Here is a 23003-nt window from a genome sequence, read left to right on the forward strand (position 1 = left end):
TACCTTGAAGTTCCAGGAATCTATCTTTGATCTTGTGCATATGTTCTGTAAGAATTATTGAAGAATTAGGATGATGGGAGACACAGTTTACAGGTAAAGTTGCAGGTGTAGCACTCCCCAAACGCAGAAAGAACAAAATGCCTTTAAGGCATCTTTCCCTGCAGTGGTAGCTGGGTGAGTGTTCAGCTGTACATCTGTCTTTCACTCACAGATGCTGCTGGGGGTGCCACTGGAAATGTGTGGAGAAGCCAGTAACAGTTCTTGTGGAAGCTGGAATATAATGTTCCACAGTTGGACTGTGTTGGGATGTGAGTGTGAAGGGGTGAGGATGCCTAGGAGAGAAGGACCCAGCTCCCACTTCCCCTTCAGCTTGCTTTAGTCAGTCCATTGCAGTTATTTCACCCTTGTAGACCACTGCAGTTAATTCACCCCTGTAGATCACATCCATTCCTCCTCACCTTCAGAAAACAACTCAATGAAATGTTGAGTTTTTTCACACTAGCATTGTCTTTGGTGTACTAGATACAAGCCCTATGAGGAGAGACTGAGGGAGCTGGGGTTGCTTAGCCTGGAGAGGAGGAGACTCAGGAGTGACCTTATTGCTCTCTACAACTACCTGAAGGGAGGTTGTAGACAGGTGGATGTTGGTCTCTTCTCCCAGGCATCCAGTACCAGAACAAGAGGACACAGTCTCAGGCTGCACCAGGGGAGGCTTAGGTTGGATGTTAGGAAAAAGTTCTTCATAGAAAGAGTTGTTGCCCACTGGAATGTGCTGCCTGGGGAGGTGGTGGAGTCACCATCATTGGAGGTGTTGAGGAGGAGACTTGATGGGGTGCTTGGTGCCATGGTTTAGTTGTTTAGGTGGGTTGGATTGGTTGATGGGTTGGACATGATGATCTTGAAGGTCTCTTCCAACCTGGTTTATTATTCTATTCTATTCTATTCTATTCTATTCTATTCTATTCTATTCTATTCTATTCTATTCTATTCTATTCTATTCTATTCTATTCTATTCTATTCTATGAAAAATATGCACAGTAACTTGCCTGTTGGACCAAACATCAACTTTTGTCCACTCCTTTAGTGAAGAGCTGCCTAAACGGCACATAGTTGACCCCTGCCCAAGCAGAGCTTGTTCCAAACCTGCTCTGTTCAAGCCACAGGTATTTAGACCCTGGCAAGCAAGCTGGCCACATCAGTGCTGCTTTAAGTTATGCAACACCTGCTCTCCCTGAAAATGTAATCTTTAACAGAAGTCTAACACATTTTGCCTTGCTTGCATTTTCCCCCTCTAATCTTCCTTTCAAACCCTGTTAAATAAACCAGTAAGTCCAGTGTGACCTTTTGGGTGGCTTGAAATGAAGGAGAAAAATCAAAACTGGATAGTACAAAGGAGGTGAAACCACAGAGCTCTGCCTAATCCCAGCTCTCATGTAGTCTACAGGGTCTTGACAAGGCTCTTTACTTTGTGGGGAGAAGCTGGAAAGAAATCTCTGCTCATTTGCTCTGCTTTACTTGTGTGTGTGTGTGTGTGTGTGTGCAGAGCCCAAGTTGCTTTTGGCACTCATTGCTTTTCCTAAGAGCTGCTGGCTCTTTGGATTGAAAACAAGTAAGTTACAAGCACTTTTTGACTGGCATAGAAGTAGAAGCTTTCGAAGACTGCAGTCTGAGGAACAGTTTCAACACTTCAGGGACATGACCAGGGAGGATTATACTATAAAAATATTGCTGAGATCTGTCAACTTTTTAATAGAGGTTTTTTTTCTCTAAAGATTAAGATTTTGTTTAAATCATTATTATTTGCCATTCAGCTTTATAACACAGCAGTGTTATAAGTGTGCTTATTTAATTTACTTAATATCTAGCTCTTCATGTGAGACAGGAAAATAAATATCCATATGTGAAAGAAAATATATATCCCTATACAACTCAAAATTCATCATGAACAGAAATTTCCAGCACCAGAACAAGAGGGCACAGTCTCAAGCTGTGCCAGGGGAGGACAAGACTGGATGTTAGGAAGAAATGTTAGGGGTTGAAGGGATCTCAAAAGATCATCTAGTCCAATCCCCCTGCCAGGTGACCCATTCCCACAGCTGAAATTATCCTGAACTAGAACAGAACCTCAAAACTTTAGCCTGGAGAAGAGAAGGCTCAGGGGAGACCTTATTGCTCTCTACAACTACCTGAAGGGAGGTTGTAGACAGGCAGGGGCAGGTCTCTTCTCCCAGGCAACCAGCACCAGAACAAGAGGACACAGTCTCAAGCTGTGCCAGGGGAGGTTTAGGCTGGATGTTAGGAAGAAGTTCTTCACAGAGTGATTGCCCATTGGAATGTGCTGCCCAGGGAGGTGGTGGAGTCACCATCACTGGAAGTGTTTAGGAGGAGACTTGATGGGGTGCTTGGTGCCATGGTTTAGTTGATTAGATGTTGTTGGTCGATGGGTTGGACACGATGATCTTGAAGGTCTCTTGCAACCTGGTTCATTCCATTCCATTCCATTCCATTCCATTCCATTCCATTCCATTCCATTCCATTCCATTCCATTCCATCAGGAAACCAAAACCAAACCAAAACACCAAAAACCCCCTAACAACCCCCACCCAAACCCAACAAACCTCCATTTTAAGTTCAAACTTTCACATTCATTCTTTCCAGTGGAATCAGTCTCTGCTGGACCTACAATTTCAAGATTAGACCATTGGAAAGCAATAAAAGTTGCATTTCAGAGTGGCAGGAATAAGGGCTGGAAATCAATTAATATTTTTTGTTGTTGCCCTCATTCTTCACATTCAGAGAAGGTTCTCTGGCAGTGATGCTCATTTTACTTCCACTCTGTTTTCATGGTCCATAGTTTCATTATGTAAGAGCCTTGGGTTTGGGTTTTTTTTAATGCTTTTCTGTTGGGTTGTAAAACTAATTTGTGAATTCTTTGGTCCATCTTCCTTGTAGAATATCATAGTATCATAGTATCATTCAGGGTTGGAAGGGACCACAAGGATCATCTAGTTCCAACTCCCCTGCCATGGGCAGGGACACCCCACACTAGATCAGCCTGGCCAGAGCCTCATCCAGCCTGGTCTTAAACACCTCCAGGGACAGGGCCCCAACCACCTCCCTGGACAACCCATTCCAGGGTTTCACCACTCTCATGGTGAAGAACCTCCTCCTCACATCCAGCCTGAAACTCCCCACCTCCAGCTTCATTCCATTCCCCCTAGTGCTATCACTACCTGATATCCTGAGAAGTCCTTCCCCAGCCTTCCTGTAGGCCCCCTAAATCTCACCAAGCTGCTAAATGTTTTCCTGAAGTAACACAGGCATCCCTTCATCTACCTTCCATACTGGGGGGGGGGGGGGGGAATTTGGCAGCTCCTCCTGTATTCTTTGCTGTCGCTCCATATTGCTTTAGCTTTATTCTGCATTCATCCACAGCCCTTCCTTTCAGTTTTGTTCAACCTCCCTGCACGCTTTCCCCTCACTGATGGGTCCTCAGCCACTGAAAACATTTGCAGCTTTTCATTCTTTTTTTCAATTGCATTTTGATTTACAAGGGTCCTGACTGCAGATTGCCCTAGGAGCTCAGTGCTGGTCAAGACTCAGATGTTGGTCTTCAAAATCAGGCCTCTTGTCTACCCAAGGAAATAATCTTCAGGGACTGATTAAGGTAATTTTAAAAGGCTTTTAAAATTATATATAATGTTTGTGACCAACTGATAATGTCCTGAGCCCTGCTTTGCTCCTTCCTTCTCCCAAAGTCTTCTTTGGAATCGTTTCTTTCACTCCCATGGTTTGGAAATTGTACTTTGGGCTGGTAACCTCTAAACATAATAGCACGGTTTCCAAGGCACAGAATGGTTTGATAACAAATCTTTTTCTATGCCCTGGCTGATTGTACTGGGGTAAAGGTTTTTCACTAGGTCAGTGCTGATTATGGCATGTCTAATCATTGCACAAACAGTGCAAAGTCTGTTCTTTACCTAATCAGACACTTTCCATGTGGCTTGCTTTCCACCAGGCCTGATGTCTGTTTATTAACCTCATTGCTCTGCTTTTAGCAAGAAAGTGATCTTAACTGCTAATTAATGTATTGGTTCCCAAGTCCCCTTTCAAAAAGTTGGGGTTTTATTTCAGGATCTGAGTGTGTACCCATGATGGTTCTTACTGCAGACAAAGAAGACATTCTCTTACTGATTAATGGAAAGACATTGTCTCCTCTCAGCTGTGATCTAAAGTACCTACACAAAGCTCTGACTCACCTTGAGCCAAAATCAGAGCCCACACAAGCAAGTCAGTTTCTTCTTGACCTCTCAGAACTGCCTTCGTGAGCTTAAGCTGTTCAGCTTTCTTGTCCCACCTTCTTCACCTGGTATTATGTGTAATCCAAATGCTCAGGTTCATTTCCAGCTGCAAACCTCACTGGGAAGCAAGGAATTCTAGCTTCCTAGGATGCTTAGAAACATGATGTGACTTTCTGTAACTCTACAGCATGAATGAGCTCCAAAAATGGCAGTATAATGTAATGAACATGAAGTTCCCCCATCTCTGTATCAAGGCCTATGAGGTAAAAAAAGAGCAGCATTTTACTTCACTTAGTCAAAATACTCCTTAATTTCTTTCTTTGAATGGACTGGGGTTAGGTTTAGGGTCAGAGCCTATTAGGAGGAGGGTAAGGGTCAGTCAGTGTTAGGGACTTGCAGGATTTGGGTTAGGGTTAGTGCCTCAATGTCTGTTTGGATCTCTCAAAGTTACAGGACAACATTCTGTGATTTAAGCTTTATTTCATGAACTTATTAAGAAACAGCCCAGAGACCCACAACAATCTGGGGTTCAAGCCCCTCTAGCCTGGACTGATCTACCATGTGAATTCACATGTTCACCACTCAGGTCATAGAATTTCATACCTTGTAACCTGTACCTCTTCATTCATGCACCTATGAGCAAACCCATGCCCCAGAATGAGTTCTGTCACTGGTGGTGAGGATGCTCCTCCTTCCTCCACGTGTGGCCTGAAAGAGCATGGGCTTGAAGTGCTTAAGAGCATTTTGGGGCACAGACTAGAGAGTGGCTATAAACAACTCAACTAGGCCAGCTTGGAGAGGGTAAATGTGGCTCAGCCCCACTCAAAGTATAAAATAAACAACAAACAAACTTTGAAGAGAGAGTTTTCACCTCGTGTTATTGATTCCTGAGACCTGGGGATGTCTGGCCTTGTGAGGATGAGGATGCTGTGGAGAACAGTAGTGGTAAAGACACTTAGGTTGTTTCACTGCACACTGCAACTGCTCTGCTCCAAGTGTGAGATGTAGCTTATTATAACTTACTGTGATTTAAGCACGTTGCTGGACCACTGGTAATTGAAAATCCTGTGCAAGTTCAAAGGACTTCAAATAAGCAAACCTATTAAGCATGAAACCCTCCACATGAAGAGTACCTGCAAGACTGGTCAGAGGACTCTGACAGGAAGTTAAATGTGTGAAGCTGCACCAGTCCATCATCTGACTTTACCCATACTCAGGCTCAGAAATGCTCCTGGCCATAGTTACTCAGACAGCTGGCAAAGAGTTTCTCCCTGCTCTGATCATTCATCTCCTGCTTGCCCTATCCACTCATGACATATCTGAACCAAAATACCCAGAAAGACCAGAAGTAAAATTCAGGCAACTTCTTATCCATTGCAATCCTATCCCTCAGTTCTTATCCATTTTCCTCTGCCATGGAGTCCTTTGTGGTCCCTGCTGCTTAGCTTGTTGGGAGTGCAAAGACACGGCAGGCTGTGAACGGTGCCATCAAGCCTTGTCTTCTTATTTGTGTAGGTAGGCATCAAGCCAGAGCTCTCCTGAGCTCTTCAGGGAGCTGAGAGAGAGAAAGAGAGGCCACATTATGCAGGGAGGACCCAGGGGAATGTTGTCAGGGAAAGTGAGGGTTTGTGTGTGCAGGTTTAAGAGAAGAGCAAGGCAAGTCTTGCTGTGGAGATTCCAGCTTGTGCCAGCGTGTTGGTACTTACTGCACAATGTCTGCAAAGGCTGTGAGCAACGGCTTACACTGGTACTCAAGGCCATGTTTGGCACACAAAGACTTCACCAGAGGAGCCACCTTCCAGTAGTTGTGTCTTGGCATTGTGGGGAATAGGCTGTGAACAGGAGACAGACAAATTCTCCTCCAGTGAAAGGTAGTATTTCTTATGGAGCACAAGTTCACATTCTTTATTACCTCCCAGGAATCACCCAGCTCACACCAAGTAGAATCTTCAGCAGACCCTAAAGGGCTCTTCTTTCCCCTTGGTGAGCTTTTAGCCCAGGTAGCTCATAAGACCTTCTTGCTTTTCCCCTCCATTATTTTCCAAAGTTGTCTCCAGCGTCTCTGAAGTGATATTTCTCCAAGTGACCCCATGGCATATAAACTGGAAGGAACTGCTTCCTCCTCTCCTCTTTCTCCACAATTAACCATCTCCATAGCACAGGAGATGAACCCATCCTTCAGTTGCATGTCTCAGGTTCCAGAGTAATGGCAGAAGTGATCAGTATAGGTGGCCTTAAACTATAAACAGGGTTCCTTAGCATGCAAATTTTCACTAATGCTTACAAGTTCCTCCATTGGAGAGACCCTCTGCTGGCTGTCTGGCTTCAGAGATCCTGTCCATGCTCACTTTTTGCTAGTCATTCTCACCTCCCTTCAAAGGTTTTTAATTACATTATATGTCTCTTTAGGGATAAACTCATTGGTGCCCCTCAACTCTTTGCAGAATCCAGAAAAACAAGGGACATTTTAAAAGAAAGAAAGCAAAAGGTTGGGGAAGAAAATTTTCTCTTGGATGTGTACTCACTGATGTTCAATCTGGAAGTTCAGATGCCCAGTAAACCAGTCATTGAAGAAAGACTGCTCAACATTGCATGTTGCCTTGAGCTAAAGGAGAAGAAAGGAAAGCAAAGTCAGTCCTGGCTGATGATTGCAGCCTTTCCCTGTTGCCTGAGGAGCATGGGATGCTCTGCTACTCTGCTTTATTAACAAGCCAGGGATCATTATCCTCCTTCAGCTTTGTGAACCAGCAGATGTATGTAGACTGGATAATATGGCCCATGGTAAAACCAGGACTTGGCCCTGTGAACCTGTGAATTCATGTGAACAGAGTCAAAAGTTCCTCCTCAAGCCTACATGTGCAGAAAAAGCAGAGATGGAAGGGTCCTCCTGTGGAGGTCAGACTTTGCTGCTGGACTCCTATAAGTGTGCCTGCAAGGAGGGGACTCCTTTACTCTTACCATACCTGAATCCTGCTATGCTATCAACCTTCACTTCCCAGTTACCAACGGGTTTTCACTCTTCATGCAATAGAGGAGCTGCTTGTCTTATGGTTGGATTTTGTATTTGTATGGGCACAGCTCTCAAGAATGGGAAATATTTTACCTGAGTAGACACCCAGTCCAGATTTTTGTCATAGTAAATATCCATAGGGATGTGGTTCATCTGTGACACCCAGACAAACCAGCTGCTCTCCAGCATCCTGTTCAGAGAAGAGGCCAGGATTCAGTAACAGGGAAGCAAGTTAGCAATGAGCCAGTGGAAGAACAGCACAACCAAGCTTCCAAACACGTGGCTGAACACCAGCCATGCTAATCCAGGACCTGGAAGAGCTTCCAAACCCTGCAAGTGTCATACTTCATTATGAAACTCATGATTATTTCATGTGTTTTGCTAGAAACCTGATGTAGTCTGATATTCATCTTGTTTTATCTGTAGCCAAGGACCAAACTGATTAAAATCAGTAAAGTAAACCAAGTGGAGAGCACGTTGTCCATTCAAGCCAATGCTGCTGGCTAATGTCTGGGCATTTGCAAGCCCAGGCTAAGCTGTTTTTCTTACATGCTCTCTTTCTCTAACCAGCAGCAGACCCAACACCCAAAGCACTGAATGTTATGCAAGGTGTTTCTCAATTTGGTCAGCACTCTGTGAAGTCTCTGTGCTGCCAGAGCCAAAAAACAGAGACAGAGTCTTAGTTTTAGGGAATTACAAGGAAAAGAAAAAAGATATTCAAGGACAACACAAAAAGATGAGCAAAGGCAGAGGAAGGCAGGCAGGGACTAATGGAAAGAAGGTGTAGAGGAAGCCTGAGGAACCTTCTAAAGAGATATCACCTGAATATAAAATAATATGCCAGGAGACTCTTTATTTCTAGTAGTGATCCATAAGTAAAACAGAATCTGATGTAGAAGGTCAGCATCCAGGCCAGGTCCTACCAAAACCAGAGACAACAAAAGAAGAGAATGAATTACATTTGCTGAAATACATTCCTAAGTTTCATGTGATGTGTACAAGAAAATCTCCATTCAGCTTCTGTAGCTTTTGCCTGAATGGAATCATCTAGAGCAATCCAAGTTACTCTGAGCTAATGAACACTTCCCCCCTCATGGCTTGTTATAATGAAGATGAATCTGAACATTCATGCCCAGTAAGCAGAGTAATGTACTAGCAAATATAGAATCACAGAATGCATTTGTTGGAAGGGACCTCTAGAGGTCATCTGGTCCACCCCCACCCTGCAGTAAGCACTGACCTCTGCAACTAGAGCAGGTTGCTCAGAGACCCATTGAGCCTGACCTTGAATGTCTACAGAGACAGTGCTTCCACCACCTCCTGGGACAACCTGTTCCACTGTTCCACCACCCTCATAGTAAAGCACTTCATCCAAATGGCCAATCTCTATGCATCCAGAGACATGAGCTGAAGGCTTGTACCAAGTCTGCCCAGGACTCCACAGTGACCTAAGTGCTAGACCACTGAACTCATTTGGGTTGGAAGAACAACAGTTCCTATACCCACATCCTACTGACCACTGTGGAGCTTCTAGTCTCCTTCCCAAGCCAAAGGAGATAGAGCACTGTGTTCTGCAAGGAAGGCAAAGCAGGATGAACCTGTTGCTTGTTTTCAAGCCTTTCTCATGGAGCTGAGGAAGTGAATGAGGTTAGCAGAAAGCATTCAGAGCCACCAAACACTGCGCCAAACCAACTGTCACATCAGGCTTAGCTGAATGGCAGCAGTGTCACAAAGCTCCAGGCAGAAGCTGGCTCAGAAGAAAGGCTGAAGGCCCACAGCTGCAGCCCTCTTCTTGGCTGCACAAGCAGCAATACTTACCACCCAGTACCGTTTTGTGTACGCAATGTAAAAGGTGTGGTAGTGGAAGTAGGTGGGAAACAGGAGCGGAGGAAGAGCTGTAAAGGAGAATTCATCATCACTGGTGGTGGCATGGACTGAAGGAGAGGCAGTCAAACTGGAAACCAAGATTCCCTGAACAGCTACTCATCAAAGAGAACACTCTCAGAAGTTTTAGGGCTGCAGAACTTTCTGGATCACAGAATCACACAGAATCAACCAGGTTGAAAAGGACGTCAGACATCATCAAGTTCAACCTAACACCTAACACCTCCTGACAGCAAAACCATGGCTCCAAGTGGCACATCCAGTCCTTTTTCTGATCACCTCCAGGGACAGTGACTCCACCACCTCCCTGGGCAGCACATTCCAACGGCCAATTACTCTTTCTGGGAAGAACTTTCTCCTCACCTTGAGCCTAAGCCTCCCCTGGTGCAGCTTGAGACTGTGTCCTCTTGTTCTGCCACTGGTTGCCTGGGAGAAGAGACCAACCCCTACCTGGCTACAGCCTCCTTTCAAGAAGCTGTAGAAAGCAATAAAGTCTCCCCTGAGCCTCCTCTTCTCCAGGCTAAACAACCCCAACTCCCTCAGCTCTCAGGATGCACCAAGGCAGATGAACAGTGAGCAATCTGGGTGCTTGCTGACCTCAAGAGGTTACATGGAGGTAAGACAAGCTCGCTGAAGCTTGATTGAGGGAGGACACTTCATGCAGAGAATCTGCTACTGTTTATGTCACCTGCCTTCCCTTTCCTCATGGAGACCTATGAGCATGGCTTCTTTCTGTTGTTTGAAAACAAACAGGAGTGCAGAGAATCCTGAAAAATAAGGAGGACAAGTCCCCCAGAAACTTAGTAATCACTTTGCAAGAAAGCAGGATCTCACAGCAGGATCAGCTATGAGGTCAGACCAAGTTACATTGGGTTTTATCCAGTCAGGTCTTCAACACCCCCCCAAATTAGATCCAAACTGATTATTATGCTCTTTGATAGAGGCACCTTAGTTCTGCTCGAGTCCTACAGGTCAGAAATCAGTTCTGCAAGCCCCATTAGTACCTGTTGTGGTAGTTCAGAAGGGAGATACTCACTGATGAAGAAGTACTTGTGTTGATGATTGTATGGCATGTACTTCTTCTTCTTGATCCCCAGCTGTGAAAAGAAAGAGCACACAAATAGAGTGGAAACTAAGGAACCTGCAACAGGTAACCTGCTGCTTTCTTCTCCAAAGACACTCTTCTTTCACACTTCCCACAGCTCTTATTTCTACTGCCTCCCTCCTGTGTACCTGTCTCTTTAGTTTACCATACATACCACACCTTGTCTCTAAGCTTAGTGTAAGGTTTTCATGCCTTACAGCTTTGTAAAGTCCTGTTAAGCAAGCATGAGATTTTTTTTTCTTCATTATGGGAAAAGAAGTGAATGCTGAAAAGTGGTTCTAGAGGTACTTAAGACAAGCCAGACCAGAAGTAAAGCCCATAAGAAAAAAAACCCTGTGTTGACAGCTGGCAGGAAAGAAACTGCTGTCCCAGATGCCACCATTGTCTGAGTTGGGATGGATTGGAGTAAAAACTACACCAGAACATTTCATCCATTAAAAGATGGCATGATCTGTAAGTTGCACTAAAAATACATTTTGAGAGCAGATAGAGGTGACTTAACTGGTGAAGTTTCTTGGTGTTCTTACCACACTCAGAAGTTATTTTGTGAAATGTTGGCTATTTCAAGGCTAAGTTGCATTATCTGTCAAAACCAGTCATGTACACTCTCTCTTCCCTACCAGCATCTTTCCTCTTTGATTCAGGTTGCCCAGGGAGGTTGTTGGGGCCCCATCCCTGGAGGCATTCAAAGTGAGGCTCAACGAGGTTCTGGGCAGCCTGATCTAGTTGAGGATGTCCCTGCTTGATGCAGAGGGGATTGGACTAGATGGCCTTCGGAGGTCACTTCCAACCCAGACCATTCTATGATTCCACACACTTAAGGACGGTTTCATGATGGCAAAGGTCATAGATTCATAGAATTAATAAGGCTGGAAAAGACCTCAAAGATCATCAAGTCACCCAAGACCTCATGACTACTAAACCATGGCACCACGTGCCACGTCCAATCCCCTCTTGAACACACCTCCAGGGACGGTGACTCCACCACCTCCCTGGGCATCCCAGGAGAAAAATATTTCATGCTGTAACTACTTTGACAGGACCTCAAGACCTGATGAAGTTGTACAGCAAAACGAATTCAGCAGTATCTTGAGTTTTCACTCCCGGAAGCAGCGCAGCAGCGCCCGCTGAGAACATTCTCTGTTGTCAAACTACTTCTGTCCACCAGAGGGAGCCCTCCAGAGGTACCAGCCCTTGGTTATTGAGCTCTGCTGCGCTGGCTGCCTTTCACAGCAAAGCTTCTGCCTCCTCCTGGAAGGCATGGACATTCCAAAGCCACCTCTATCTTGAGCTTCAGACATTGATATTAAAGCAATAATTCCAGGCCAACTGCAGCCATGCTTTGGATCAATGTTTACAAATTATCTAGCAACCATTATTTACCAAGCTGTTCTTCTAATTGCTGTAACAATTGATAATCTTTTTGCTGATTGATGACGCACCTACATCATACACATCCACACCCACTGACCTCCACAGACAATTTCTTCCCCAAAGTAAACAGGAAAGGGTGCATATCGATATCAGGATCTTTCTGGAAGCAGTTGGGTTTGGCATGGTGCTGGGAGTGTAGAAGAGTCCACCATTTGGCTGATGCCCCCTGGTTTAGTGAAGAACAAAGCATGAAAAGTACAACAGTGTCAAAGCCAGGTTCTGCCCAGTTCCCTTCCTCCCTCCCCTTGATGCTGAACACACCATCCTCCTCCACAGAGTCTTTAGAACACGCTTTTACAGGAAAGCCATCAAAACCAAGAGGTTTTCCCATCCCAGGGTCAGGTACTTACAATCAAATGGCACATCACAAACTTATGCAGCAAGTGGTTCCACTTGGTCTCCTTGAATACAGAAAGATGTCCTAAATCATGTTGTAACCAGGAAGCCTGGACCTGGAAGAGAGAAATGAAAATCTTGAGAGGGGTGGGGAGGGAAAAATCGAGACCAGGACAGGGCCACACTCCTCCTTTGCTTTGAAAGACCAGGATTTAATTCTTGGACTGTGTTTCAAAGCCACAACCAGAAAGGAACTATGAAATCCTGATATTCTTGGAGTTTCCCTTAGAATATACATTGCTGGAAGAATCCCAGACAAGGCTTCATGGAAACTTCCCACACACAGAATCTCTTCTTTCCATGTTCTGTAAACACATGCTAGAGTGGTTGTCTCCTGATGACAAAGGAGAACTATTCCAAGTAAGGAAATGGAGGACTACCAAACTGCAGTAGTGTTGTGTGTATGACAGTTGGTGCAAGCCCACATGCATGTGCTGTGGACTTAGTTTCTTACCTGGGAAATGGTCAGCACCAGCAGAGAGGCAATAAAGGGAATTAAGGATGTCCCATAGTAGAGAAGAATTAGCCAAGCAGCAATATCCAGCAGGAGGATGTGAGCCAGGTGCAGGAAGAAGAAGAGTTGGTTTGGCTTCAGAAGTCCCATTTTCTCAACTGTAGCACGCAGTTCTCGGAAGTCTTTCACCAGCATTTCCTGTGAGAAGCACCAGGGCTACACACTGCCTGTTTCTAGGGTGTCACACTGCAGCCTCAAAAGCTGAGGACAGCTTTCATTAAGTAAGTAAGAGCAAAGGATCTGGCCAAATTGTTCAAGAGGGGATAGGACATGGCACTTGGTGCCATGGTTTAGTAGCCATGAGATGTTGGGTGACAGGTTGGACTTGATGATCTTTGAGGCCTCTTCCAACCTTGTTGATTCTGTGATTCAAATGGGCAAGACCTGGGCTTGCATACTGGTAAACTTCATCATTGCTCTCATACAGCTCTGGTGTCTTTGCCTGGTAAGGTACAGAGAGAAGAGGAGCAAGGAGCAGCCATGTAGAGCACAGTGTCTGCTCCCCCTCAGACTGTATCTTTGATGCTTTGTCCATCACCTTCTTGACAAGTAGCACAGGGCTCAGATGGAAGTGGTACCTAGTGGAAGATGTCCTGCATGGACAGAGCATGCCGTCTTGTGGTAGGTCTTTGGGATGAAAATATTCCTCCCATGCCACCACAGAATCATTTGTGTTAGAAAAGACCTCTAAGAGAATTGAGTCTAATTGTCACCACCATGGCCATTAAACCATGCCCCAGAGTGCCATGTCCACATGTTTCTTGAACACCTCCAGGGAGTTCCAATGGATCAATATATATCTTCACTTCCCCCCTCCCAAGATGAACAGGGGAGGGTTAGATGCCTGTATGAAAATGGCACCTAAAGCCCAGCTGGCCTCATATCAGTGGGCACTGAGGAAAGAGAATGGAAGAAGGAATGAGCACAGCACAAACTAATTCTACTTTCTAAGTAGTAGCACAGCAAATTGTGAAGAACCTGGATCTCTTTGTCCCAGGAGCTACAGTGACACCGAAGAACGAGCTCTAACCTCAGAATAATTCCCTTTGATCTGATTTAGGAGGACAGACTTACATTTTTAGAGGGCTCAACACTGGGCTGATCTGCTGCCAGCTCTCCAATCTGCAGTGGCTTCAAGTACTTGCTCACCAGCACCTTGTCGACATGGAATGCTACAAAGGCATCCTGCAAATGCACAGGAGGAAAGGGAGAGGTAAGAAGGACAAAACCTGCATTACTAACCTCCACTTGCTGTGCACATTCACTGTGGAGGAACCAAAATAGCAAAGATGTCTTGTTTACCTTGTATCTCCTCAAGCTTTTATTGACTGTTTTTTGGGGGGTTGTGTTTGTCCTATGCTCTTAAATGAGATTTTATTTCAGCTGATGAGTACAAGAGGTCTGACTACCACTACTGCAATTACTACAAGAATGCAAGCTCCAAAACCCAGAATGAATCTCTACTGTACACCTAAAGCAGAGTCTCATTTCCTTGCCTTTCTTCTCCCAACTCTTCTCAACCCAAATATTAGTGACTTTTCTGTCTTCCTGGACATCCAGGTGCCCAAATGTTCTTTCTCATCAGCAGACCAGAATCTTCTGAATTGTGCAATTTGTCAAAAGAGAAACCTACCCTTTAAATCCATCTGCTTAAAAGAAAAATGGGTAGAGAAATTCATTCTCAAATGAATGAAGGCAGGAAGGAATTCATCAAGGACCAAGAGATCCCACAGAACTTTATATTGCTCTCTATTACTTGGAAATATTCAGAAGGAAGTGAAGGCAAGGACACAATTCATAGCACAGGCCTGGTGATGCTGATCTCCTATAGATATGAGCATGAAGAAAGATATGAGAGCCTCTAGGCAGGGCTGGGGAAGGAAAGAACAGGATGCAAAAAAACAGTGGAGGAGACATCTTGACTGGCAGAGCAGGAAGGGGACAGCTGGAGTCCTGAAGCACAGCTGAGACCAAGCTGAGCTGCAAATTCAGTCTGTAGGGAAAAATCTTCTCCTTAAGCTTCTCCAACCATGGCAAATGGCTTTTGTACATCCATGCCTTCAGCTTGTGTGCCTGCTTCACGCCAGACTCGGTGCTTCACTGCACTCCAGCCCCCAAGTTACTCTGGGCAAATGTTTATTACCAACAGATGTGAGACAAAGGGAAGTTCTTTAGCTAATCACAGAATGGTGAGGGTTGGAGGGACCTCTGGAGATCATCCTAGTCCAGCCCACCTGCTGAAGCAGGGTCACCTGGAAGAGGTTGCACAGGATCACAATGTCCAGGTGGGTTTGGAATCTCCCAGAGAAAGGAGACCCCACAGCTAATACAGCATTTGACTTTTAAGCTTAGTGTACTGTAAATCATTTTTATTTCCATGAGCCTCAAACATCCCTTACAAATGGAAGATCAGGGATCTATGTGCCTTGGGTTTGGGTTGGTTTTTTTCCCTTTCAAAATACACAACAAGGCAGCAATCCCATCTGTCACGGATTTGCATAGATGCTAACTTCCCACTATTTTCTACCCTTCCTGCATGTACCAGGAGGCAAGAACCCAGGGAATTTCCAGAATGGCTTGGTGTATATTCACCACAGGTTTCCATGGCACTTAAAAAAAGCAGTCAGACAGGGAAATGTGACCAGCAGAAGTCTTTCTGCCCACGTGGTAACTCACCAGCACTTGGACACTTGTTAACTGGCTTTTCGCTTTTGTTCACCTTAAGGGTCAGAAGGACTACGTGCGGTAACTACAGAAACGCCTGGAAGTCTGCTTGGGAAAGCCTCCTCTCTTTGTCTTCCATCCAGGTTATGCAGAGTGGCAGTTAGGAGGAATGCCTTTCCTGAAGGTATGTTTCTGGAAGCAGCTACTGTCATTGTCATGGGGCTTGTGGCAGCTTCCCCACTTTCCCCTGGCTGTAAGCCATCACTGTAGTTCAAAGTAGCTGCAAATGCAAGATCATAGAATAGTTTGCATTGGAAGGGACCATTCAAGGTCATCTAGTCCAACTGCCCTGCAGTCAGCAGGGACATCTGACACTAGAGCAGCTTGCTCTCCGGAGTCCCAAACAACCTGATCTGCGGTGGGTCCAGGGATGGGGCGTCTACCACCTGGGCCAGGGTCTCATCACTCTCAGTGTAAAATATTTCTTCCTTCTCTCCAGTCTGAATCTCCTTCTTTTAGTTTCAAACCATCACCCCTTGTCCTGTCACAATACACCCTGATAATTAGCCTGTCCTCACAGCTATCTTACACCCTCACCCCCCAAGCACCGAATGTCCACCAGAAGGTCTCTCCAGAGCCTTCTCTTCTCCAGGCTGATCAGAAGGTAAAACTAATCCTAAAGGCTTTATAGCTAGATGAACAGTTCCAGTCTGGTTGTCCCAAGGGCTAAGCCTCTTCATTTGCCTGTTGGCTAGCATGAGGCTGGAAACTAACACAAAGCAGAGAATTACAGAATCATTTTACTTGGAGAAGACCTTTAAGATCACTGAGTAAGCAGTGACACTACAAGAAGTGGTAGGACAAGAGGAAATGTTCTCAAGTGGTGCCAAGGGAAGGTCAGGTTGGCTATTAGGGGAAATCTGCTTCATGGAAATGTTTATCAGGCTTTGGAATGGTGGAGTCACTGTCCCTGTTGGTATGTAAAAACCACATGGTTGTGCTGCTGAGCGATGTGGTTTAGTGACAGTGACTTGGAAGTAGTAAAGGCATTGTGAGCTCTCAGTGAGTGGCTGGATTTGATGATCCCAAAGGTCACTTCCAGCCTCAACCGTTCTACGATTCTCCATCCCCTCGAGCCCCATCAGTCTCACCCGAAGCCACCTCCCGGGTCCCAGCCTCCTCCTCCCCCTGTCTCCAAGCGGCCGGCACCAAGCTCCCGCTGATCCCCGCCGCTCACCGTGGCGTCCTGCCCAGCGTGGCTGCCGATGAGCCGAGCCCCTCCCGGGTGCCTCCGGTAGAACTGGCTGATATCGTACACCTTCCTCTCGATCACCAGCCACCGCTCCTGACCCTCCGGCCCCCGCCCGTTGCGCCGCTCGACCTCCTCCCAGGTGAAGAACCTCGGCGCCGGGCTCTGCGCGGGGGTCCCAACCAGGGCCCCATCATGGTTCTCATCCCTCTTCCCGCTCCCCGGCAGCGATGCCGCCATCCGCCCTCTTCGTCCTCCTTCCTTCCCTCCCTCCTGTCTCGCCAGCACCAGCACCTGCTCCCCCCATAGCCTATAAGGATGGGGGGGCCGCCCCAGCCCCACCCTGAGACCCCGCCCTACGTCTGTCCCCTTCCCGGTGCCTGGAAAGTGAGAGGTGCTCGGCTGTTACCGAGCTCCGGGAAAGCCAGCGGTGCAGGGCTGCTCCAGAGATGCTGCTTCAGCTGCCCGGTGTTTCGCTCCCACCTCCTGCCCCCTCCCTCCCATCTCCTGCTCCTTCCCTGCAACTATTCTGGCAGCTGCGGTGCCACCCAGCTATGGAAAGAGGAGCAGTGGCTGCTGGTGAGGAATGTTGGACCACCTCACAGGCTGGACCTCTGGAGGTCATCCAGTCCAACCCCCCTGCTAAAGCAGGGCACCCACAGCAGCTTGCCCAGCAGCACAATGGACAGGGCAGGCTGGACGCTCTCTGGAGAAGGAAACTCTACAACCTTTCTGGGCAGTCTGCTCCACGGCTCCCGCACCCTCACACCAAATTTTCTCTGTGTGTTCAGATGGAACCTTCTGTATTCCAGTTTGTGCCCCTTGTCCTGTTACTGGGCACCACTAAGAAGATTCTGACCCCATGTGCTTGTGCGCCCACACTTTAGCTGTTGCTGAGCATTGAGCAGATCCACCCTCAGGCTGCTCTTCTCCCGTTTCAACAGCCACAGGGCTCTCAGCCTTTCCTCCTAACAGAGGTGCTCCAGGCTCCCTCCAGTGGTTCACTGTCCCTCTTGCACTGTGGAGCCCAGAACTGGATCCACAGGTGTGGCTTCACCAGGGAAAGCAGAGGGGGAGGAGAACTTCCCTTGACTTCTTGGTCAAACTCTTCCTAATGTACCTCAAAACATCATTGGTCCCGTTGGTCACAAGGGCACAGTGCTGGCTCCTGGTTAACAAGGTCGAGTTTTGTGTTGGTTTTACTGTTTGGGTTTGTTGTTTTCTTTTTCATGGACAGCTGCAACTATCACAGGACAGTGAGACAGGCAGGGAAAGGATTTCCCCCCCTGTGGTTTTTAATGTACTAAACACCCAGCTGTTCAGCAGTTTCTCATCTGGAAGAGAGCTAAGTGTGTGTCCTTAGAGTGCCACAGGTGAGGCTGAAAACAACACCCAAACCAACTTCTGTGCAATGTCCAGAAACTGGAGCTTGGGAAATTCAGTGAGAGAGATGATGCAGCATGGAGAACCTGATGCTTTCAGGAGATGGGCACAGCTTAGCTCAGATTTAGATTGTAAGAACTCCCTAAAAATCAGGGAATCACTGAATTGTTTTGGTTGGAAAAGATCTTTGGGTCCAGCTGTGGACATTACACCAAAAGGCCATTAAACAATGTCCCAGATCACAGGATCATAGAATTGTTAAGGTTGGAAAGGACCTCTAAGGTCATCAAGTCCAACCATCAACCCAACACAACCCTAACAAAACCATGGCCTGAAGTGTCACGTTTACATGTTTTGTGAACACCTCCAGGGCTGGTGACTCCACCACCCTCCTGGGCAGGCTGTTCCAATGCCTGGCCACTCTTTCAGTAAAGAAAGTTTTCCTAATATCCAAATAAGCCTCTAAAACAGTGTTGGTAACCCCTTGCATAGATGCTTGCCAAATCTTTGGAGAACTGAAGCTTTAATTGCCGAACAATGAGCTACCAAACTCATTCAGAGAAGGATCTGTGGCACTCATGACATTGCTCTGATAGAAATGCTGATAATGGTGATGATTTCTATCATATCAGCCACTGTACACAATGGGACAATGCATTTGGTTACAAACACTTCATTCATCTCAGCCCCAGCTCTTGCATCAAGTTGTCAGCTGCTCATTATTTTTTTCAGTGGAACTCCCCCGCTAAGCTAGACATAGGAATTTCCAGTACAGCAGCTTGCTGCTCTGAGGTTTTGCAATCTCTCCTTTCACAATGAAAGATCTCTGCTGCTAAAAAGATAAACATCAAATTAGGACTTGATGCCTACCTGGTATCCACATGTTCTTCTGTATATCCCAGGTTTTTGTGCTCTATAATCCAGTCTTCCTTTCCTTACATCAGGGTGAAGTGGGAGGGGAATAGCTGAGTTGAGTTCAGAGTGGCTTGCAACTATCATCTAGTCCAACTCCCTGACCACTTCAGGGTGGACCAAAAGTTAAAGTATGTTATTATGGGCATTGTCCAAATGCCTCGTAAACACTGTGCCAGGGGAAGTTTAGGCTCCAGGTGAGGAGAAAGTTCTTCACAGAGTTGTTAGCCATTGGAATGTGCTGTCCAGGGAGGTGGTGGAGTCACCATCCCTCGAGGTGTTCAAGAGGAGATTGGATGTGGCACTTGGTGCCATGGTCTAGTCATGGGTCTGTGGTGACAGGTTGGACTCTATGATCCTTGAGGTCTCTTCCAACCTTGGCAATATTATGATACTGTGATGCTGCCAGGGTTGGGGCATTAACCACCTCTTTAGAAAGCCTATTCCAGTGTTAGACCACCACCTTGATAAAGAAATGTTTCCTAGTGTCCACCTTAAACCTCCCCTGATGCAGCTTTGAACCATTCTCATGCATTCTATCACTGATTCACAGGAGGAGATCAGCACTTCCCTCTCATGTCCACCCCTTAGGCAGTTGTTGAAAGCAATGAGGTCACAGAAGCACCAATTCACAGAATGATAGAGGGTTGGAAGGGACCTCTGGGGATCATCTAGTCCAACTCCCCACCAGAGCAGCTTCAACTACAGCAAGTTGCACAGGACGGCATCCAGCTGGGCTTGGAATGACTCCATAGAGGGAGACTCTATCACCTCTCTGGGCAGCTTCTTCCAGTGCTCCACCAGCCTCAAAGTAAAGAAGTTCCTTCTCATGTTTAGATGAAACTTCCTACACTCAACTTTGTGCCCAGTACTTTTTATCCTGTTGCCCCTTAGCCTTCTTTTCTCCAAACTAGACAACCCCAGAGTCCCTAGTCACTTTTCTCAGGACGTGCCTTCCAGCCCTGTCATCATCTTTGTTGTGCATTCAAGTTTAGTTTCATGCCATCAATGATTGCCCAATGCTCCAATCCATCCAGATCCCTCTGCAAGGCCTCTTGTCCCTCGAGAGAGTCAACAGCACCTTCCAGTCTGGTATCATCAGGGAACTTGTTGATGGTGCTTTCGACTCCTGCATCCAGGTCATTGATAAATACATTGAACAGAACTGGCCCTAGAATTGAGCCCTGAGGGACATGACTGGTGACTGGTCACCAGCCAGTTGTAGCTGCAATTGATTGGTCCTGTTGATGTTTTAAGGATCACTACCTATCCCATATCCCCTCCTTCCCTGATTTAACAGGATGGGGCCACACCCAGTTATGGGTGCCATGTGGGTTTGTAAACTGAATGCAAGCTTGTGTTGGTTTCAGAAAGTTTCAGGTGGGCCAGCATATGAGGTGGTATCTCTGCAGCCTCTCTTAGCCTGAACAGATGCTGAAAAGTTAGAGTTTAATGTCACAGAATCCCAGCTGGAAGGGAGTTCTGGACACCCTCCAGTCCAACTCCCCTGCTAAAGCAAGGGCAGCCCTAGCAGATTGCCCAGGATCACAATGGCCAGGCAGGTTTGGAATCTCTCCAGAGAAGGAGATTCCACAACCCCTCTGGGCAGCCCTCACAGCAAAATTTCTCCTCATGGTCAACTGGATCCTCCTGGGTTCCAGTTTGTACCTATTGCCCCTGAGTCTGGCCCTGTCTGCTTGCCCCCTGCCCTTTATATATTGATCAGCATTGAGCAGATCCTCTCTTAGGCTTCTCCTCTCCAGGCTCAACAGTCCCAGGTCTCTCAGTCTTTCCTCCTCACAGAGATGCTTCATTCCCTTCAGCATCATTGCAGTCTCCACTGGACTCTCTACAGCAGTTCCCTGTCCTTCTTGAATTGGGAGGTGCAGAACTCAGCCCAGTACTGCAGATGTGGCCTGGCCAGGGCAGAGTAGAGGGGGAGGAGAACCTCCCTTGACCTGGTGGCTGCACTCTTCCTCGTGCACCCTAAGATACCACAGGCCTTCTTGGTTACAAGGACACATTGCTGGCTCATGGTTAACTAGATATCCATCAAAACTGATGCTAACCATGTTGTTTCCAGATGTTCCCCATTGTTTGGGTGTGCTCCTCTAGATATCTAGCACCATGTTGAGAGGTCCTCTTGAGAATGCCACAGCAAAGTTAGTTTCTCTTTGTGCTAATTTGCAGACATTTCTGCAAGAGTAAGTGATGTGACCTTGTGGAGATCAGAAAAGAGCCAAGAATGGGTGAAAAAGCTGGCAGTTCAGAAGGAATGTACTCTGACTGAAAGATTTCTTAAGCTCATAGAATCATAAAGACCTCTAAGATCACTGAGTCCAACCACTGACCTAACACCACCATGCTCACCAAACCCTCAAGTGCCATGTCTACATGCTTTTTTAACACCTCCAGGGATGGTGACTCCACCATGCCTAGTAACTTGCTACTGCCCCCCTCTAGATGGTCACACAAAGAGCTGTGGCTGCTGTGGCTGCAATGAGATACCTGTGCTGAAATGCAAGATAGAAAGGTTTACCATAAGAATGGAAGGGTGGCCTTGACAGAATGGTATCTTTGCATCTTCATGTGATGTAACGAGTCCTTTCATAATCACGGATCTTATCTACTGCCCCCAAAAGCATCAGCCTGTGACTCAACATTTGCAGCACAGACTTGCTGAGTAGAAGGTGTGATAGAATCTCTTTCCCATCATACCCTGCTACACCCTTTTTAGCTGGTACAGTTGATTATACCTGGGTCTGGTGATAACTGCACCCACAGTCATGAGATAGATGCCTTAACCCCTTGAAGAAACTGTGAAGACATATGGAAGCAATTTCCCATCAGCTTTGGACAACTGAAACTCCTCCCATTTATTCCCATTTCTTTCATTCCAACTTGCTTTTCAAAGCACCAGCTGACCATGCTTCCACCTAAAGTTCTCTGTCACAGAGTCAGTGCACTAAAGATCTGGCTCTGCATGTCTGAACAAGGCAGGTAAGAAAGCCAAGATGAAGGACAAGCTTCCCAGAGCCATGGAAACTTAAAACATATTTGCATGTCCTTTGAGCCAAGCTGTGAATATTGCAAGAATAGGGAAGAGAAGAAGTTGAACAAATACAGGAAGAAAGTAGCATTCTTCGTGGTGTGGTAGTTTGTGGAATCTTACTACATGTTGCAAGTGGTAGTTTGGGGAATCTCCTACTCTGTGTTGCAAGTGGGGAAGGGTATAGCTCATTGAATACCTGGAAAATGTGACTTCATTTGTCAAGTTTCTCTCCAGCTCAAGCAACACAGCAAAGAAATCAACCATTCACCCAAGAAACTGTTTCCTGGAGTATGCAAATATGGAAAAACTTTTAATGCTGTTAGTAGGAAACCTGGAAGATAAACTAAGAAAGATGTTGGGCACAAGGGTTATGGAGATGTCTCTACTCACATGCTTCAGTTGCCACATAATAAATTTGATAACGTGAACAGGGAAGTGATTTCTCTCATCAGCCTTGTTTCTCACACCTCAAACTTTACAGTGCATGGCAGCAGTTAGCTTGCTGCTCCAGCTGAGGACAGAAAGAGAAGACTTGAGACAGAATCACACACTCCACCTCTACATAAAGTTGTGTGCATGATCACTTACTCCTACTAGAAGCACTACTCTTTTACTCCTGTTGGTAGGAAATTCAAGCAACTGAGAGCTTTATTAGTCTACATGATTTTCCCTTGTGTTATCCTGCTCCACGAATTCAAACACCTGAAACTCAGAGAACAGTTAAAGTAGTTCAAACTCAGTCATGGGACTCTGAAAACAGCTTGAAGTTTACACCCAGATCTTTACATCATTCGAATGATGTCCTAACCTACCAGTCCCTCTCTTCCTCCCTCTGCCCCTGCACACACACTCACTTTTAGAATTGCAGTGAACGATTTGCCTGCATATTCCTTACAAGGCCAAGTATTTATAGAATCATAGAAACACTAAGGTTGGAGAATACCTCTAGGATCATCCAGTCCAACCACCAAACCCAACAGCATTGTGCCCACTAAACCATGCCTCAAAGTGCCATGCCTATGTGGCTTATTGAACACCTCTAGGGATGCTGCCTCCACCAGCTCCCTGGGCAGCCTGTTCCAATGCCTGACCACTGTGG

General features: G+C 46.3%; 1 protein-coding gene across 1 annotated transcript; it reads right to left on the minus strand.

Moving 5' to 3' along the window:
- Positions 1-4565: 4565 nt before the first annotated feature.
- On the minus strand, positions 4566-16829 carry LOC137445937 (acyl-CoA (8-3)-desaturase-like). Its single transcript, XM_068148128.1, has 12 exons — positions 16546-16829; positions 13719-13829; positions 12585-12782; positions 12085-12186; positions 11772-11900; positions 10232-10292; positions 9130-9206; positions 8133-8230; positions 7405-7501; positions 6827-6906; positions 6008-6133; positions 4566-5856 (listed from the first exon to the last, which is right to left on the minus strand). Exons 1-12 carry the CDS (start codon positions 16795-16797, stop codon positions 5805-5807), a joined length of 1383 nt encoding a protein of 460 aa, XP_068004229.1. The 5' UTR covers positions 16798-16829; the 3' UTR covers positions 4566-5804.
- Positions 16830-23003: the final 6174 nt, after the last annotated feature.

This window comes from Melanerpes formicivorus, unplaced genomic scaffold, assembly GCF_026170545.1.
Source record: "Melanerpes formicivorus ecotype bairdi unplaced genomic scaffold, bMelFor1.0.p_v2 SCAF_16, whole genome shotgun sequence".
In the NCBI taxonomy this organism is placed as follows: domain Eukaryota; kingdom Metazoa; phylum Chordata; class Aves; order Piciformes; family Picidae; genus Melanerpes; species Melanerpes formicivorus.